This window comes from Hyla sarda, chromosome 2, assembly GCF_029499605.1.
Source record: "Hyla sarda isolate aHylSar1 chromosome 2, aHylSar1.hap1, whole genome shotgun sequence".
NCBI lineage: Eukaryota > Metazoa > Chordata > Amphibia > Anura > Hylidae > Hyla > Hyla sarda.
Window position 1 is genome coordinate 333,452,909 of NC_079190.1, and position 21,287 is coordinate 333,474,195.

A 21,287-nucleotide genomic window follows, 5' to 3' on the forward strand; every position below is an offset into this window, starting at 1 on the left:
ATTTGTTTGACCATTGCTATTTTACCAATTGCTTCTAAACTGCAATGTATATCTACTGTATCTTAAAAAAGTGTTATTCTTCTGTGCTGATATTTTCCGGGGTCTTGTGTATGGGAGACAGCTTATTTGAAATCATGGTTTGTGGGAAAATATATTGTGATAAGGGTTGCACCACTCCAACCACATGATACTGCAACCCTTATCACCGATGGTACATAGCTTCTGTTTCTTACTCTATTCTTGACACAAGAAAGAGCCCTTCAGCCAATCACTGGCTGAGCTAAATCATAAAGTGGGCACTTTCATGGTGAACAGTTGAGATGGCCGAATTTTCGGAAAAAATTTGGTTTGATCCGAATATATTTGCGGCAAATTGCTATTAAAAACGTCTATTTGCGGGCTACAGAGAGACTCAATAGGGGTGTAGAACACTATGCCTTGCTGTAACACGCATAGGAAGTGTGCTGGGGTAGTGAAATAATATTGTTATTCAGTATGACATGCAGATTACAGGCGTCGCTATTAGAATCACTGCCGCAGAGTCTGGATGTGGCAGCAGGGTTGGGAGACCATATGGCGTCACATTTGAAAAGATTAAAGAGATTTTTGACATGTCAATTGAAGAGTTTAAAGAGATTAATGAGTTTAATGTGCCACCAGCAGCATGAGATCATATGGCGGCACAATAACACAGTCTGGAGGTGGCAGCAGCCTATGTAGGCCGCAGAGCGGCACAATGACAGAGTGGTGTGTCAGTTTGTCCTTCCTCTCAGTGGTGCAGGCCTGACCCGGGAGGGCTACTGGGTAGATCCTGCCAGTATCATATGCTTGTCTAAAATGATAAGCCATGGACGTGTAAGTAAACACGGCTGGTACTGTGAAAGTGCGTATGAAACTGTGAATGTGTCATTTAACCCCTTAAGGACATAGGGCGTATCCATACGCCCCCGTTTCCAAGTCCTTAAGGACCGAGGGCGTATGGATACGCCCTGAGCATTTCCGGCCCCCACCGCTAGCCGGAGGGGAGTCGGAGCCGGATGCCTGCTGAAATCGTTCAGCAGGCATCCCGGCATATCGCCCAGGGGGGTCATTATGTCCCCCCATGTCGGCGATTGCCGCAGATCGCTGGACAATTCAGTCCAGCGATCTGCGGCGGATTCCGGGTCAATCGGGTCTCCAGTGACCCGATGACCCGGAATTGCTGGCTGATCGGGGCCGTCAGGGACGGCCCCGAACAGCCAGAGCCTGCAGGAGTGAGGTGGCACTGGTGCCACCTCACGATCGCCCTGATTCGTCGGCCGGATTACCGGCCGACCAATCAGGGCGCCTGCTGCGGGTGTCACTCCCGCAACCCGCTCCGCCCCTCTTCCGGAGGACGTGAGCGGGTGCGGGAAGACGACCCCGGGTGCTGGGGACCCCGATCCCCGGCGTCCCTGTTGGGATCGGGGCCCCAGGAGCGACGGCGGCGGCGAGGGACAGTCCTGTGTGGATCGTTGGAGGTGAGTGACAGCCTCCTGCTGTTGCTTAGCAACAGCTCCCAGCATGCAACAAGGGCATGCTGGGAGCTGTAGTTTTGCAACAGCTGGAGGCACATTCTTTCTATGGAAAAGTGTACCTTCAGCTGTTGTGTAACTACAACTCCCAGCTTGCACAATCAGCTAAAGTGCATGCTGGGAGTTGTAGTGGTGCATCTGGTGGTTGCATAACTACAACTCCCAGCATGCCCGTTGGCTGTCGGTGACTGCTGAGAGTTGTAGTTTTGCAACAGCTGAAGGCACACTGAGTTAAGTAGTAAACCAGTGTGTCTCCAGCTGTTGCATAACTACAATCCCCAGCATCCCCAGCCAATGTAGTATGCCTCCGGCTGTTGCATAACTACAAGACCCAGCATGCCCTTCCGCTGTCCGTACATGCTGGGGGTTGTAGCTTTTGCAACAGCTGAAGGCACACTGGTTGCAAAACACTGAGTTTGTTACCAAACTCGGTGTTTCACAACCTGTGTGTCTCCAGCTGTTGCAAAACTACAACTCCCAGCATGCATTGATAGACCGTCCATGCTGGGAGTTGTAGTTTTGCAACAGCTGGATGTTTCCCCCCCCCAATGTGAATGTACAGGGTACACTCACATGGGCGGAGGATTACAGTTAGTATCCGGCTGCAAGTTTGAGCTGCAGCAAATTTTCTGCCGCTGCTCAAACTGCCAGCAAGAAACTACTGTGAACCCCCCGCCCGTGCGACTGTACCCTAAAAACACTACACTACACTAACACAAAATAAAATAAAAAGTAGAAAACACTACATATACACATACCCCTACACAGCCCCCCTCCCCAATAAAAATGAAAAACGTCTGGTACGCCACTCCAGCTGTTGCAAAACAACTACTCCCAGTATTGCCAGATAGCCACTGACTGTCCAGGCATGCTGGGAGTTTTACAACAGCTGGAGGCACCCTGTTTGGGAATCACTGTCGTAGAATACCCCTATGTCCACCCCTATGCAAGTCCCTAATTTAGGCCTCAAATGCGCATGGCGCTCTCACTTTGGAGCCCTGTTGTATTTCAAGGCAACAGTTTAGGGACACATATGGGGTATTGCCGTACTCGGGAGAAATTGGGCTTCAAATTTTGGCAGATATTTTCTGCTATTACCCTTTTTAAAAATGTAAAATTTTTTGGGAAAACAAGCATTTTAAGTAAAAAAAAATTTTTTTTTTAACATATACAAAAGTCATGAAACACCTGTGCGGTATAAAGGTTCACTTAACCCCTTGTTACGTTCCCCGAGGGCTCTAGTTTCCAAAATGGTATGCCATGTGTTTTTTTTTTTGCTGTCCTGGCACCATAGGGGCTTCCTAAATGCGGCATGCCCCCATAGCAAAATTTGCTTTCAAAAAGCCAAATGTGACTCCTTCTCTTCTGAGACTTGTAGTGCGCCAGCAGAGGACTTTTCACCCCCATATGGGGTGTTTTCTGAATTGGGAGATATTGGGCTTCAAATTTTGGGGGGTACTTTCTGCTATTACCCTTTTTAAAAATGTAAAATTTTTGGGAAACCAAGCATTTTAGGTAAAAAAAAAATATTTTTTTTTACATATGCAAAAGTCGTGAAACACCTGTGGGGTATTAAGGTTCACTTTACCCCTTGTTACGTTCCCCGAGGGGTCTAGTTTCCAAAACGGTATGCCATGTGTGTATTTTTGCTGTCCTGGCACCATAGGGGCTTCCTAAATGCGGCATGCCCCCAGAGCAAAATTTGCTTTCAAAAAGCCAAATGTGACTCCTTCTCTTCTGAGACCTGTAGTGCGCCAGCAGAGCAATTTTCACCCCCATATGGGGTGTTTTCTGAATCGGGAGAAATTGGGCTTCAAATTTTGGGGGGTATTTTCTGCTATTACACTTTTTAAAAATGTAAAATTTTTGGGAAATCAAGCATTTTAGGTAAAAAAAAAATATTTTTTTTACATATGCAAAAGTCGTGAAACACCTGTGGGGTATTAAGGTTCACTTTACCCCTTGTTACGTTCCCTGAGGGGTCTAGTTTCCAAAATAGTATGCCATGTGTGTTTTTTTGCTGTCCTGGCACCATAGGGGCTTCCTAAAGGTGACATGCCCCCCAAAAACCATTTGTCGCTCCTTCCCTTCTGAGCCCTCTACTGCGCCCGCCGAACAATTAACATAGACATATGAGGTATGTGCTTACTCGAGAGAAATTGGGTTTCAAATACAAGTAAAAATTTTCTCCTTTTTACCCCTTGCAAAAATTAAAAAATTGGGTCTACAAGAACATGCGAGTGTAAAAAATGAAGATTTTTAATTTTCTCCTTCACTTTGCTGCTATTCCTGTGAAACACCTAAAGGGTTAATACACTTACTGAATGTCATTTTTAATACTTTGGGGGGTGTAGTTTTTATAATGGGGTCTTTTATGGGGTATTTCTAATATGAAGACCCTTCAAATCCACTTCAAACCTGAACTGGTCCATGAAAAATAGCGAGTTTGAAAATTTTGTGAAAAATTTCAAAATTGCTGCTGAACTTTGAAGCCCTCTGGTGTCTTCCAAAAGTAAAAACTCATAAATTTTATGATGCAAACATAAAGTACACATATTGTATATGTGAACCCCAAAAATTTTTATTTTGAATATCCATTTTCCTTACAAGCAGAGAGCTAAATGCTAAATTTTCATTTTTTTCATCAAATTTGGGGATTTTTCACCAAGAAAGGATGCAAGTTACCACAAAATTTTACCACTAAGTTAAAGTAGAATATGTCACGAAAAAACTATCTCGGAATCAGAATGATAACTAAAAGCATTCCAGAGTTATTAATGTTTAAAGTAACAGTGGTCAGAATTGCAAAAAACGCTCCGGTCCTTAAGGTGAAAAAGGGCTCGGTCCTTAAGGGGTTAATCAGTTATGGTTTATTTTTATTGCTCCAACTTGTTTCCTCGGATTCTTCTAGTAATTCCACAGCTAATATATGACGACAATCAGCTTAATGAGGGTGTGCTTTGCGGTGTACCAGTGGCCGAAGTGCATGCAAAGTTTCCTGGCCATTTTTAGGATGTCTTGCAGGTGGGTGGAACACATAAGGAACCGCTTGACAACCAGATTGAATATGTGTGCCATGTTATGGTTTATTTTTATCGCTCCAACCCATTTCCTTGGAGCCTAGATGTGGCAGCAGCCTGACGAGACCATAAGGCATCACAATTTGAGAGATTTTTTAAATGTCAATTGAAGATTTTGAAGAGATTAACAAGTTTAATGTGCCAGCAGCATGAGGAGACCACATGGCGGCACAATGACAGAGCCTGGAGGTGGCGGCAGCCTATGTAGGCTGTAAAGCGGCACAATGACAGAGCCTGGCAGCAGCATGATGAGACCATAGGGTGGCACAATGACAGAGCCTGGAGGTGGCAGCTGCGTGATGAGATCATAGGGTGGCACAATGATAGAGCCTGGAGGTGGCAGCAGCGTGAGGAGAGGCGGAACGTTTGGCTCCAGACTTCCCATTGCTGCCACCCTGCTGACTCCCAACCATGCTACCACCTTGCTGGCTCAGCTGCTGACTCACGGTCAACCTGCCACCCTCTTCTCCTGATGATGATGAAGCCCTTCTGCACCTGGCTCTCAAGTGCAATTGGCTTCATCATCATCGAGCTGTGTCTGCACGTCACTGATGTCATCCTTAAGTTCCTCAATGGTGTCTGTTTCAGGAGCATGAACGCTCGCAACACCACTTCCCACGCCACTCTACTCATCACTACTTGTCCACCTAGCGGAGGAAGCGGCAGATGTCTCCTCCACATCTTGGCTGGACAGTAGCTGCTGATTGTCCTCTTGTTGATCGTCCTTGCTGTATAGTGGAGCTGAGCCCACAGCATACAATACTTCTCTGTGTGAGGGAACAGCCTAGGACAGAGGCAGTTGGAGGACAGAGACTGCTCCCGAGCCATGCTAACTAAAAGGTTGAGTCTGAGGAACCCACAGACTGTTGACTGGGGGTGTCGGATGTCACTTGGGATGAAGTGGATGGCCATGTTAACAAATCAATGAGGGCTGCTGGGTTGCTGGTTGAGACACAACTGCTAGCTGACACCGGGAGCTCAGACCTTCTCGCTGCGACTCCTGCTGCCATGTGCCCCTACTCTGTTGCGACCTCTGCCTGCGCCTGATAAATTTAGGCTTCTGACACTCTGTGCATGGCCTGGCACTTCTTTGCCTGACATACTTGTAGAACAGTGGTGTGCGTATATATTTTACTTTTTATAGAGCAATACGCCCCTATACAGCTGCAACAGAAACTTGCGGAACACTCAATGTGTATATATATCTCTGCTTTTACACTAACAGGCCACTATACACTTGAAACAGAAAACACGTACAGCAGCGGTGTGCGTCTATATTTTACTTTATATAGAGAAATACACCCCTATATGGCTGCTACAGAAACTTGCGGAACACTCAATGGGGGAGATTTATCAAAGGATTTAGACTGGTTTTTCCTGTCTAAATTTGTCTCACAGAAAGTCTCAGTCTAAATATGTGCGACTTTTCTGCGACTTTTGCTGTAGAGGATTTTTAGAACATGATGCATGAAAGTCTATTTTAGACGGAAATGCATTGGAAAATGCATTGGTGCTGAATTTATCAAGTGCGACTTTTGTGCGACAAGTCGCATCTGCCCAAAATACACTGAAATGTCAGACCATGTTGGAGCAGGTCTAAATGCAGTTTAAGCTGTAGACCCTGAAGTCTGAGCACAAAATTTATCAAAGGCTGTGAGACATTTGATAAATTAGGAGCACAATAGACAGGAGACTACCACATACGCTGGTCTATAAGCATACCCACAATAGACTAGATTAGTAAATGTCCCCCAATGTGTGTATATATCCCTGCTTTTACACTAACAGGCCACTATACGCTTAAAACTTAAAACAGAAAACACGTGTAGAGTAACACGTCCCAGTACGGTTGCGTCAGAAATAAGCCTAACAATCTAATGAGAGAGTCTTTTAGTGCTTGTACACTTACTGCCCCATATTTGCTTAAACCAGAAAAAAACTTAGAACTGCGAAGTGTGTATATATTTCCCTTTTTTTAGAGTAGGTACGGTTGCACCAGAAATAAGCGTAACAATCTAGTGTGTAAATCTTTTAATGCTCTTACACTTACTGCCCCATATTAGCTTTAACTAGAAAAAACTTAGAACTGCAAAGTGCGTATATATTTCCCTTTTTTTTTGAGTAATACGCCCCAGTACGCTTGCACCAGAAATAAGCGTAACAACCTAGTGCATAAGTTTTTAGTTCTTTAACACTTACTGCCCCCTATTAGCTTTAACCAGAAAAAAACTTGGAACTGCAGAGTGTGTATATTTTTCACTTTTTTACAGTAATACACCCAGAACGGTTGCAACAGAAAAAAGCGTACTCTCTCTCCCTCTATGATCTCAATTGGCAGACTATGAAAAGACTTCTAAACTCTCCCTGCCTGCCTGCAGTGATGCAGGCTTAAGGTCAATGGATTTCCTTTGTGCTGATCTGTATTGTCAGTAACGCTGATTAGTGACTACACAGTGTCTGCTCTCTCTCTAGCCAGAACGAATGCGGGCTTGAGGGGAATTAATTTGCCGCTGTAAAGATCTGTATTGTCAGTAACGGTGATTAGTGCGCACACACAGTCTCTGCTCTCTCAGCAAAACGTCCGGGAAATGCCGTCTTTGGCAATGGCTGCCGAATATATAGGGCTGTGACATCACAGGTGTCACGATGCCGGCTGGCAGGTAGTGGATCCTCTGTGCCAGAGAGGGATTGGCGTGGACCGTGCTAGAGGATCGGTTCTAAGTCACTACTGGTTTTCACCAGAGCCCGCCGCAAAGCGGGATGGTCTTGCTGCGGCGGTAGTGACCAGGTCGTATCCCCTAGCAACGGCTCAACCTCTCTGGCTGCTGAAGATAGGCGCGGTACAAGGGAGTAGACAGAAGCAAGGTCGGACGTAGCAGAAGGTCGGGGCAGGCAGCAAGGATCGTAGTCAGGGGCAACGGCAGGAGGTCTGGAACACAGGCTAGGAACACACAAGGAAACGCTTTCACTGGCACTAAGGCAACAAGATCCGGCGAGGGAGTGAAGGGGAAGTGAGGTGATATAGGGAAGTGCACAGGTGTAAACACTAATTGGAACCACTGCGCCAATCAGCGGCGCAGTGGCCCTTTAAATCGCAAAGACCCGGCGCGCGCGCGCCCTAGGGAGCGGGGCCGCGCGCGCCGGGACAGGACTGACGGAGAGCGAGTCAGGTACGGGAGCCGGGGTGCGCATCGCGAGCGGGCGCTACCCGCATCGCGAATCGCATCCCGGCCAGAGGCGGTATCGCAGCGCCCCGGGTCCGTGGAACCGACCGGAGCGCTGCAGTGAGAGGAGTGTAGCGAGCGCTCCGGGGAGGAGCGGGGACCCGGAGCGCTCGGCGTAACAGTACCCCCCCCCTTGGGTCTCCCCCTCTTCTTGGAGCCTGAGAACCTGAGGACCAGACTTTTGTCCAGGATATTGTCCTCAGGTTCCCAGGACCTCTCTTCTGGACCACAACCCTCCCAATCCACTAAAAAGAAGGTTTTCCCTCTGACCTTTTTTGATGCTAAAATTTCTTTAACGGAGAAGATGTCCGAGGAGCCGGAGACAGGAGTGGGGGGAACAGATTTGGGAGAGAAACGGTTAATGATAAGTGGTTTAAGAAGAGAAACATGAAAGGCATTAGGAATACGAAGAGAAGGAGGAAGAAGAAGTTTGTAAGAGACAGGATTAATCTGGCGCAAAACCTTAAAAGGACCAAGATAGCGTGGTCCCAACTTATAGCTAGGGACACGGAAGCGGACATATTTGGCGGAGAGCCATACCTTGTCTCCAGGGGAAAAAATGGGAGGAGCTCTTCTTTTCTTATCCGCGAATCTCTTCATGCGTGAAGAAGCCTGTAAGAGAGAATTTTGGGTCTCTCTCCATATGATGGAGAGATCACGAGAAATTTCATCCACAGCGGGCAGACCAGAGGGCAAGGGGGTAGGGAGGGGGGGAAGAGGGTGACGGCCGTACACCACGAAAAACGGGGATTTGGAGGAAGATTCAGAGATTCTGAAATTATACGAGAATTCGGCCCAAGGTAGAAGATCTGCCCAGTCATCCTGGCGGGAGGAAACAAAATGTCGTAAATAGTCACCCAAGATCTGGTTAATTCTTTCTACTTGTCCATTGGATTGAGGATGGTATGCAGAAGAAAAATTTAATTTAATCTTGAGTTGTTTACAGAGAGCCCTCCAGAATTTAGACACAAATTGGACGCCTCTATCCGAGACGATCTGCGTAGGCAACCCGTGAAGACGAAAAATGTGTACAAAAAATTGTTTAGCCAACTGAGGCGCTGAAGGAAGACCAGGAAGAGGGATGAAATGCGCCATTTTGGAGAATCGATCAACGACCACCCAAATAACAGTGTTGCCATGGGATGGGGGTAAGTCAGTAATAAAATCCATACCAATCAGAGACCAAGGTTGTTCGGGGACAGGCAGAGGAAGAAGAAAACCAGCGGGCTTCTGGCGAGGAGTCTTATCCCGGGCACAGATAGTGCAGGCTCGCACAAAGTCCACCACATCAGTCTCTAGAGTCGGCCACCAATAGAAGCGAGAGATGAGTTGCACAGATTTCTTGATGCCCGCATGACCTGCGAGATGGGAGGAGTGACCCCATTTGAGGATTCCGAGACGTTGGCGTGGAGAAACAAAGGTCTTTCCTGGAGGAGTTTGCCTGATGGAGGCTAGAGAAGTGGAAATCAGGCAGTCAGGAGGAATGATGTGTTGCGGAGAGAGTTCAATTTCAGAAGCATCCGAGGAACGAGAGAGAGCATCGGCCCTAATGTTCTTATCAGCAGGCCGAAAGTGAATTTCAAAATTAAATCGGGCAAAGAACAGAGACCACCTGGCCTGACGAGGATTCAGCCGTTGGGCAGACTGGAGGTAGGAGAGGTTCTTGTGATCGGTGTAAATAATAACTGGGAATCTTGATCCCTCCAGCAGATGTCTCCATTCCTCAAGTGCTAATTTAATGGCTAGAAGCTCTTGATCCCCGATGGAGTAGTTCCTCTCCGCCGGAGAGAAGGTCCTAGAAAAAAAACCACAAGTAACAGCATGCCCGGAAGAGTTTTTTTGTAGAAGGACAGCTCCAGCTCCCACTGAGGAGGCATCAACCTCCAATAGGAAGGGTTTAGATGGGTCAGGTCTGGAGAGCACGGGAGCCGAAGAGAAGGCAGACTTGAGTCGTTTAAAGGCGTCTTCCGCTTGAGGAGGCCAAGACTTGGGATCGGCATTTTTTTTGGTTAAAGCCACAATAGGAGCCACAATGGTAGAAAAATGTGGAATAAATTGCCTGTAATAATTGGCGAACCCCAAAAAACGTTGGATGGCACGGAGTCCGGAGGGGCGTGGCCAATCTAAGACGGCAGAAAGTTTATCTGGGTCCATTTGTAGTCCCTGGCCAGAGACCAAGTATCCTAGAAAAGGAAGAGATTGGCATTCAAACAGACATTTCTCAATTTTAGCATAGAGTTGATTGTCACGAAGTCTCTGAAGAACCATACGGACATGCTGGCGGTGTTCTTCTAGATTGGCCGAAAAAATTAGGATATCATCAAGATATACAACAACACAGGAGTATAACAGATCACGAAAAATTTCATTAAGAAAGTCTTGGAAGACAGCAGGGGCGTTGCACAGGCCAAAGGGCATGACCAGATACTCAAAGTGTCCATCTCTGGTGTTAAATGCTGTTTTCCACTCATCCCCCTCTCTGATGCGGATGAGGTTATAGGCGCCTCTTAAGTCCAATTTAGTAAAGATGTGGGCACCTTGGAGGCGATCAAAGAGTTCAGAGATGAGGGGTAAGGGGTAGCGGTTCTTAACCGTGATTTTATTAAGTCCGCGGTAGTCAATGCAAGGACGTAGAGAGCCATCTTTTTTGGACACAAAGAAAAATCCGGCTCCGGCAGGAGAGGAGGATTTACGGATAAAGCCCTTTTTTAGATTCTCCTGGACGTATTCAGACATGGCAAGAGTCTCTGGGGCAGAGAGAGGATAAATTCTGCCCCGGGGTGGAGTAGTGCCCGGGAGGAGGTCGATAGGACAATCATAAGGCCTGTGAGGAGGTAGAGTCTCCGCTTGTTTTTTGCAGAAAACATCCGCGAAGTCCATATAGGCCTTAGGGAGACCGGTTACTGGAGGAAGCACAGAGTCACGGCAAGGGTTACTGGGAACCGGTTTTAGACAGTCCTTGGAACAAGAGGGCCCCCAACTCTTGATCTCCCCAGTGGACCAATCCAGGGTTGGGGAATGAAGTTGAAGCCAGGGAAGTCCAAGGAGAATTTCCGAGGAGCAATTGGGGAGGACCAAAAGTTCAATCCTCTCTTGATGAGATCCGATGCTCATTAGAAGGGGCTCCGTGCGGAAACGTATGGAACAGTCCAACCTTTCATTGTTTATACAATTGATGTAAAGGGGTCTGGTGAGACTGGTCACTGGGATGTTGAACCTGTTGACGAGAGAGGCCAAAATAAAGTTTCCTGCAGATCCAGAGTCCAATAAGGCCACAGAAGAGAAGGAGAAGGCAGAGGCAGACATCCGCACAGGCACAGTAAGACGTGGAGAAGCAGAGTAGACATCAAGGATTGTTTCACCTTTGTGCGGAGTCAGCGTACGTTTTTCCAGGCGGGGAGGGCGGATAGGACAATCCCTCAGGAAGTGTTCGGTACTAGCACAGTACAGGCAGAGGTTCTCCATGCGGCGTCGTGTCCTCTCTTGAGATGTCAGGCGAGACCGGTCGACCTGCATAGCCTCCACGGCGGGAGGCACAGGAACAGATTGCAGGGAACCAGAGGAGAGAGGAGCCGAGGAGAAGAAACGCCTCGTGCGAACAGAGTCCATATCTTGGCGGAGCTCCTGACGCCTTTCGGAAAAACGCATGTCAATGCGAGTGGCTAGGTGAATAAGTTCATGAAGATTAGCAGGCATTTCTCGTGCGGCCAGAACATCTTTAATGTTGCTGGATAGGCCTTTTTTAAAGGTCGCGCAGAGGGCCTCATTGTTCCAGGATAATTCAGAAGCAAGTGTACGGAATTGTACGGCATACTCGCCAACGGAAGAATTACCCTGGACCAGGTTCAACAGGGCAGTCTCAGCAGAAGAGGCTCGGGTAGGTTCCTCAAAGACACTTCGAATTTCCGAGAAGAAGGAGTGTACAGAGGCAGTGACGGGGTCATTGCGGTCCCAGAGCGGCGTGGCCCAGGCTAGGGCTTTTCCAGACAGCAGGCTGACTACGAAAGCCACCTTAGACCTTTCAGTGGGGAACTGGTCCGACATCATCTCCAAGTGTAATGAACATTGGGAAAGGAAGCCACGGCAAAACTTAGAGTCCCCATCAAATTTATCCGGCAAGGATAGTCGTAGTCCAGAAGCGGCCACTCGCTGCGGAGGAGGTACAGGAGCTGGCGGAGGAGATGATTGCTGGAGCTGTGGTAGAAACTGTTGTAGCATAACAGTCAGTTGAGACAGCTGTTGGCCTTGTTGCGCTATCTGTTGTGACTGCTGGGCGACCACCGTGGTGAGGTCAGCGACAACTGGCAGAGGAACTTCAGCGGGATCCATGGCCGGATCTACTGTCACGATGCCGGCTGGCAGGTAGTGGATCCTCTGTGCCAGAGAGGGATTGGCGTGGACCGTGCTAGAGGATCGGTTCTAAGTCACTACTGGTTTTCACCAGAGCCCGCCGCAAAGCGGGATGGTCTTGCTGCGGCGGTAGTGACCAGGTCGTATCCCCTAGCAACGGCTCAACCTCTCTGGCTGCTGAAGATAGGCGCGGTACAAGGGAGTAGACAGAAGCAAGGTCGGACGTAGCAGAAGGTCGGGGCAGGCAGCAAGGATCGTAGTCAGGGGCAACGGCAGGAGGTCTGGAACACAGGCTAGGAACACACAAGGAAACGCTTTCACTGGCACTAAGGCAACAAGATCCGGCGAGGGAGTGAAGGGGAAGTGAGGTGATATAGGGAAGTGCACAGGTGTAAACACTAATTGGAACCACTGCGCCAATCAGCGGCGCAGTGGCCCTTTAAATCGCAAAGACCCGGCGCGCGCGCGCCCTAGGGAGCGGGGCCGCGCGCGCCGGGACAGGACTGACGGAGAGCGAGTCAGGTACGGGAGCCGGGGTGCGCATCGCGAGCGGGCGCTACCCGCATCGCGAATCGCATCCCGGCCAGAGGCGGTATCGCAGCGCCCCGGGTCCGTGGAACCGACCGGAGCGCTGCAGTGAGAGGAGTGTAGCGAGCGCTCCGGGGAGGAGCGGGGACCCGGAGCGCTCGGCGTAACAACAGGGCTGGCTGCTGCTGATAGGCTGCATGCCGCCATGTTATTCAGGGTGATCCCGCCTACCTGCCTTCCCAGACTTTCTTGCCCCATGTCCACATACGTGCATTTTAGCCCCCCAGCCCACACAAAATGTAGTGGATGAAGTGATTTATTACCACAAAGTGCAAGTAAATTCGGATTCCTTTAGAATCTAGTTTTTCATGAAATTGTCAGCTTTGATTCGCCCTTCTCTAGTGAGCAGCAAGGATTGAGTACCTTCAAAAAAGCAGTTGAGTTCACCTTTTAATTTTTTTAGCCCAGCTTGCCCTTTCAAATAACAAACATGAATCTAATTTGCTTTTATGAAGAGGTGAGTAGAAGCCTTGACAGAGGAATGGCTGTGGATATAGTGTTTCTGGATTTTGCTAAAGCTTTTGATGCTGTCCCTCATAGACATCTGACAGGTAAGTTAAGGTCTTTGGGCTTGGAAACTTTAGTTTGTAACTGGATTGAACACTGGCTCATGGATCGTACCCAGAGAGTGGTGAATCAATAATTCGTACTCTGATTGGTCCCGGTTATTAGTGGTGTACCCCAAGGTTCAGTACTGGGCCCGCTGTTGTTTAATTTATTTATCAATGATATAGAGGATGGTATTAACAGCTCTGTTTCTATCTTTGCAGATGACACCAAGCTTTGTAGCACGGTACAGTCTATAGAGGATGTGTATAGGTTACAAGATGACTTGGATAGACTAAGTGTCTGGGCATCCACTTGGCAAATGAGGTTCAATGTGGATAAATGTAAAGTTATGCATCTGGGTACTAATAACCTGCATGCATCATATGTCTTAGGGGTGTTAAACTTGCAGAGTCACTGGTAGAGAAGGATCTGGGTGTACTTGTAGATCACAGACTACAGAATAGCAAGCAATGTCAGGCTGCTGCTTCCAAAGCCGGCAGGATATTGTCATGTATCAAAAGAGGCATGGACTCGAGGGACAGGGACATAATACTCCCCCTTTATAAAGCATTGGTATGGCCTCACCTGGAATATGCTGTTCAGTTTTGGTCACCAGTCCATAAAAGGGACACTGTGTTGCTGGAAAGGGTGCAGAGACGCGCAACTAAACTAATATGGGGCATGGAACATCTTAGTTATGAGGAGCGATTAAAGGAGTTACAATTGTTTAGTCTTGAGAAGAGACGTTTAAGGGGGGGATATGATAAACGTTTATAAATATATTAATGGCCCATACAAAACATATGGAGAAAAACTGTTCCAGGTTAAGCCCCCTCAAAGGACAAGGGGGCACTCCCTCCATTTGGAGAAGAAATGGTTTAGTCTCAAGGAGGTGACACGCCTTCTTTACCATAAGAACTGTGAATTTATGGAACAGTTTACCTCAGGAACTAGTCACAGCAGGAACGATTAATGCATTTAAAACAGGGTTAGATACATTCCTGGAACAAATAACATTAATGCTTATGCAGAAATATAAAATCCCATCCCTTCCCCCAATATCCCACCACACCCCTACCCTTCAATTCCCTGGTTGAACTTGATGGACGTATGTCTTTTTTCGCCCGTACTAACTATGTATATGTAACTATGAACAGAAACCACAAAGCGCTCCGTAGTGTAATAAAGTCGGGGTGAGAAAATATCAGAAAAGTTAGCATGAAAATTGCTCACCCCGTAGGTTGTGCTCCCAGTTAGGCACAACACTGATGTAAATATGTAAGGTATCACCACCATGCAGCCGATCCCTCCACCATAGCTTGGTGTCCAATATTGCAATACTTCAACCTCCAACCTCACAGGGATTCCACAAGGCGCAATAGGTGAATAGCAGCACTAGCCACAAGGGCACTCAGGCAATAGCGAGATATGAATAAATATGATTTATTGTAGAACAACGCGTTTCAACGCCAGAACCGGCGTCTTCCTCAGGTTCGCAACAATAGAATGACCTAAGTGCATATATATATATATATATATATATATATATATATGAAAGGGGAACAAGCTTAATTAATTAACTTACATACTGCTCCGGAGCCGCGGGATCAGCTAACCGGGCGGAAGTGATGTGTCACTCTCTCTGGGTTCGCATGGTCAGCTGACAGAGCGGAAGTATTACGGAGGTCACAGAGCGAGAAGAGGTCACACCAAAAAAAACCATAGGTAAGTAAAAAATACAAAATATTAATAGTAATAAAAAATACACAAATAGATATACATATATCAATAATAATAATCAGAATACAAATTAAGGAATAAAACCTAGCAACGGATCACTATGGGAATCAGAGGGTGTGTACTTATACTGTATTCTCTATTGTCTCATTAAGCCCGTCCGGATACAGACATTTTAACTTAAATATCCAGTAGGACTCCTTGTTAATAAGTTTGCGGAATCGGTCCCTAGAGTCTGGGGGATGATATCTATTATAACTAATTTTAAATGTTCAGGATTATTTTCATGTTTCTGCATAAAGTGACGTGATACACTATGTAAGGGGAACCCCTTTCTAATATTAAATCTATGTGTTTGTACGGGGCGGCCCACATACTGCAATCTGCAGGGGCACTCCAATAGATATACTGCATGGTTTGACTCACAATTCACATTGTGCTTAATATTAAAAGATTCGTTAGTGACATTAGATTTAAAAGTACTGCAATTGTCCTGAATGATGTTACAACAGAGACATCTGGCTTTATCACATTTCTTATTGCATTTTTTTTTTATAGAACGTTTTTATTTTTCAGTTTCAAGAAATACACAAACAAAACATGTGTCAAATTAAACTTAAAGGCAGATAAGGCTCAAGTACAACTCAGGCATAGGTGACAATGATCTTAAATGTCAGACCAAACGAGCTGCTATAGCAGGTGTAATCATGAGACGGGACTTCTCATCCTGCATAGAAGATTAATCGGCAATGTAGATAAGAGACAAATGGAATCAATAATGAGAGTCCAGAACAACAATTAACATAGTACCTGAGCTGGTCTCTTCTATGGAGCTCATATGTATAGACTGGTGCCTTGGGGCTAAAAGGCACAGAGTGTAAGTCCAATGGTAATAAACCTGAAATCTTACACGGGTAGGGTAGGGTAGGGAAAGGGGAATGGGGAAACTGAGGAAAAGTGGGACAGGGAAAGAGGAGAGAGGGAAGAGGGAGGAGGGAGCTGGTGTAAGGAGGAGGAAGGAGAGGACCTAGATATAGAGAAGAAAGCAAATAGGAAAGATAAAAAAAAGGGGGGGGAGAGAGAAAGAGAGAGAAAGTGTGTGAATCATAAGAGCGAGTCATAGTTAGTGCGACCAGACAAAAAGAAAAGGAGAAATAGAGAAATATCCTCTCGTGGCTCACATACATCCTCGGTCCAACCTCCAGTCAGCAACCATCCCCTCTATCCATCTGGGTGTTGGGTCCTGAAATCAGGTGAAGATATGTAGGCTAACCAGGGGGCCCAGATCTCATGAAATTTAGTACATTGGCTCCTGGAATCAGCAAGAAGTTCCTCCATTCTACATATGTGTGATACTTCCTTAACCCCTTAAGGACGCAGCCCTTTTTTACCTTAAGGACTGAGCCCTTTTCCACAATTATGACCACCGTCACTTTACGAATTAATAACGCAAAAACGCTTTTACCGAATATTCTGATTCTGAGATTGTTTTTTCGTAACATATTCTTCTTTATTTTGGTGGTAAATTTTTGGCGTTAATTGCATCCTTTTTTGGTGAAAAATCCCCAAATTTCATGAAAATTTAGAAAATGTAGCATTTTTCTAACTTTGAAGCTCTCTGCTAAGGAAAATGGATATTCCAAATAATTTTTTTTTTTTTCACAAACACAATATGTCCACTTTATGTTGGCATTATAAAATTAACATATTTTTGCTTTTTGAAAAAAATTTGAGGGCTTCAAAGTAGAGCAGCAATTTTCAAAAATGTCATGAAAATTGCTAAATCTGAAGGGATAGATGTTACAGAACTAAAACTCCCAGCATGCCTGGGCAGTCGAGGCATCCTGAGAGTTGTAGTTTGGCAACATCTGGAGGGCTACTGTTTGGGCACCACTGTAACAGTGGTCTCCAAACTGTGACCCTACAGATGTTGCAAAACTACAACTCCCAGCATGCCCAGACAGCCTTTGGCTGTCTGGGCATGCTGGGAGTTGCAGTTTGGCCTTCCTAGTGGTTGCCACAGTAAAGATCGATTTACTTTCACTTTCAATTCCCCCCCCCCCCCCCCCCCCCCCACTGTCGATTCCCTACCTGATCCAGCAGGCTCCAGCGAAGATCCCGGGTCCCCAGGCATCTTCTCCTGCAGGTACGGCCTCCATCTTCTTCCCAGATCCCCTCGACATCCAGGGGCGGGCAGAACGGGGGGTTGCCATGGCAACCCCCTGTCCTGTGCTGCCATTGGTCAGAACTCCGTTCTGCTAATGGCAGGGGATAGGAGGAGATCGCAGCTTTGCGACCTCACTCCTATCCCTTAGGCTGATCGGGGCTGTTGCTGACAGCTCAGATCAGTCTGAATTGACATGCGATTTTCTCCAATCGCCAACATGGGGGGGTCCCAGGACCCCCCTGGGCGATGTGGCGGGGTGCCTGTTGAATGATTTCAGCAGGCATCTGGCTCCTGTCCCCAACCGGCTAGCGGTGGGGACTGGATTTCTTAAGTCCTTAAGGACTCGGAATGCAGGGCGTATTCATACGCCCTGTGTCCTGAAGAGGTTAAGCCAGGATGAGTAAGTGGGGGGTATGGAGGACTTCCAGAGTCTGGTAATCACCGCTCTGGCAGACATCAGCAAAAAGTTAGCTAGTTTCGCTGAGAGCTTGGGTGAGTCTCATGGGAGAACAGAGAGCAACAGTGTTAGCAGAGTTTGTGGGAGAGGAAGGGAGGTTAGTGTGTGGATTGTGTCAAGGATGGAGGACCAGAAGTTATTGAGCATTGGGCAGGTCAGCCAGATATGTGTCAGTGCCCCCCCCCCCCCCCGGGCCTCCACATCTCCAGCAAGAATCAGAGACACAAGGATATATACGAGAGAGAAGAGCAGGCATCCTGTACCAACGGGAAATGATTTTATAATTAGTCTCGTGCATCCTGCAGGTGATGGAGGACCTATGACAGAGGGTTAAGGCATTGCACCAGTCAGCGTCCGTAATCGCACTGCCTATCTCCCCCTCCCATGCAGAACGAAAGGGTAAAGATGTGGAGGAGTCCATATCTGAGATTAAGGAGTATAGTACACTCACAGCGTGCGGTGGGGCGTCAGCCGCCATACACAATGATTCAAACGGGGTAAGTTGTCTGTGGAGGTTGAGAGTATCTTTGTTGGAGTAATAAAAATGCTTCAGCTGGTTATACTGAAAAGAATGTAGTATAGAGTGGGGGGCATCACCTAGAATGTCAGGGAGGGGCTTCAGGGCATTGTTCTGTAGTACCGAGTGAAATGTGGTGTCTTCTGATCGATGAAAACTGAGGAATGTCGGGGAAGAGAGGGCAGGAGGGAAGGCTATAGTACCAAATATCGGGACTAATGGACCATCCTTTGGTATTAGGGATTGACGGTCTAAATAAGATGAGTACATTTTCACTATTGAATCCATGACCGGGTGCAGTGTCGGAGCATATATCCATAGCAGGTTCCTGGGGACGTAACCACTAGAGCGTCCCTCCATTCTGACCCACTGTTTGTTAGACTTAACGTGGAAGCAATCTAGGACATGAACCAGGACCGCTGACAGGTAGTACGACAGACAATCTGGCAAAGCTAGGCCTCCCTCCTTCTTACGCTTACACAAGATCTTTTTAGCAATGCGTGGCCGCTTGCGAGCCCAAACGAATTCAGACTGAAGCGCAGAGAGTTCCCTAAAGAATGAGTGAGGAATATGCGTCGGAACTCCGGCAAATAAATAAAGGAGTCGGGGAAGCACATTCATTTTAAAGATATTAACCCGCCCCAGCCAGGAAGAATCTCTGCGCTCCCATCTGGACAGATCGCTACGCAGTGTTTGCAACAGAGGGGGGAAATTAACTTTAAACGTATCCTCAAGAAGTGAGGGTACATGGACTCCCAGATATTTCAGGGCCACGGGTTGCCATTTGAATGGGTACAGTGATTTGAGTTGGGCTATGTCATGAGGAGAAAGAGTCATGCTCAGGGCCTCACTTTTTGTGAGGTTCAGCTTGTAATTGCTATAATTCTAGAATGTGGTTAAAGTGGTCATTAAGAAGGGTAATAATGTGAGGGGGGAGGAGACATATAATAGTACATCGTCCGCAAACGCTGAACATTTGTAATGGTCATTAGACAGAGACAACCCCCTTATGTCCGGATTATTCCGAATTGCGGTGAGGGGGTGTTCCATACATAGAACATATAATAGGGGTGAGAGGGGGCACCCCTGCCTTGTACCATTACAAATCTCGAACGGTGTAGATAATTGGCCGTTGATACGGATTTGTGCCAGGGGGCGTCTATATAAGGCCATGATACGCTGACTCATGTTGGGACCCAATCTGATCTGGGACAGTGTGGCAGACATGAACTCCCCAAAATATTAATTTAATTTATCTTTTGTATTTTTGTGCAATTATTTTTTATTTTATTTTTTATTAATATTTTAACATTATATTACCTTTCACCTGCAAGGGCCCTGCTAGGTGATTGGCTGCACACTATATTGTTCTATAATAAACACACTTTTATTTTCACTAAAACAATTGGATCCACACTCTACTAATTTACAAATCTGTTTAACTTTCTGGCACCAGTTGATTTAATAAAAAAAGTTTTCCACCAGAGTACCCCTTTAAATGTTTTTATTGACAGCCCCCAAGGGAGTTTATTCTACAGCGAATGATTTTTACTGAGCTGTAGAATAAGCCCCGAATGGGTGTCCTATGTTGCCCCAAAACAGGTACTTGGCTGCAAAAGACAGCTGAGATCCAGCTCTAGTGGTGACACCGGAAGAACCTTTAATACTAGCTACCCTACTTAGCAACAAAAAGTCAAAAGCAATCATGCCATGCTCAAAGTGGTCTCCCCTCTTCAATCTTATCACTGGATTTCCTGTCGATATGCTCAGAGACTAGGCATGTGCAAATAGACCTGGGAACCTAAAAGGTGGCAGAACTATCTGTGCAGTCAATCCTGTATGTATAGTGACAAAGATCACAATGTATTGGCATACAGTTATATCAGCTTAAACTGAAGATGTTAAATAGTAATTCAAAAACACAGTAATTTAGTATCAAATATATTTTCGTGCATGTAAACAATTTTGTCATTATGAGTTGCATAATTCCTGGGTGTTCATTACTTTTCCTAAATTACAACAATTTACAAATTTCGAATAAAAATGATATTTTTGTCTTTTAGCATTGCTGAGAACAAACCTGACATTCTGGTTCCTGCCATTCTGTCAGTTTGCGCTGCGGTCCTGATAGTATCTGCTGTTTTCTTCATCGTTAGACTGAAAAGAAGGAAGAATTCAGGTATGTTGAAAATGTATCTATGGCAATGGCTTCTTAAACATTTATATTAATGTGAGCGCTGTACTAGTAATTGATTATTTCAGTACCTTGTTACAATAATGGCAACCATTTTATAAGCTTAATCGTTTACATGAAGAAGAAAAGAAAGGGGTTAAAATTACTAAAAAAATTTTGGACAATGACCTTATGAAAATTATGCACCAAAAATGCACAAAAAGTCTGGCGTAAGATTTTGATACAGTTCAAGACAACTAGTATCTGGACTAAACTTAGGTTAGATTGTCTAAGAATGTGTCAGATTCATGACAGTGATTTGTGCTCTTTGATAAATCTTAGATATTCTCAGATTGTCTAGTCTAAGTTTAGTCCAGCTACCAGTAACATAATAACATAGTTTGTAAGGTTGAAAAAAGACAAGAGTCCATGGAGTTCAACCTAAGATCTGTGTAGATCCAAAGGAAAGCAACCCCCCCCCCCATGAGGCTGATGCCAATTCCTTCCCGACCCCAATATGGTGATCAGAATAAATCCCTGGATCTACGTTCTATCCCCATAAATCTACTATCCATAACCTCTAATGTTATTACTTTCTAGAAAAACACCCAGGCCCCCCTTGAACTTGTTTATTGATTCAGACATCACAACATCATGTGGCAGAGCATTCCATTGTCTCACTGCTCTTACAGTAAAGAATCTCTGTCTGTGATGATGGTGAAACCTTCTTTCCTCTAGATGTAGAGGATGCCCTTTGTCATGGTTACCGGCCTAAATGTCCATTCATATATTTGTACATTATAATCAGATCTCCTCTAAGATGTCTTTTTTCTAACTAAATAACCCCAAGCTTGATAACTTGTCTTGGTCCTGTAATCCTCCCATACCATTA

General features: G+C 46.1%; 1 protein-coding gene across 2 annotated transcripts in view; it reads left to right on the forward strand.

Moving 5' to 3' along the window:
- The window catches only part of LOC130356436 (polymeric immunoglobulin receptor-like), a 93,966-nt gene that overhangs the window by 55,840 nt on the left and 16,839 nt on the right, over window positions 1-21,287 (forward strand). For both annotated transcript variants that reach the window (XM_056557989.1, XM_056557988.1), the window contains exon 8: window positions 20,286-20,401. In XM_056557989.1, the coding sequence (XP_056413964.1) occupies window positions 20,286-20,401 (116 nt within the window). The remainder of the gene's footprint in view (window positions 1-20,285; window positions 20,402-21,287) is intronic.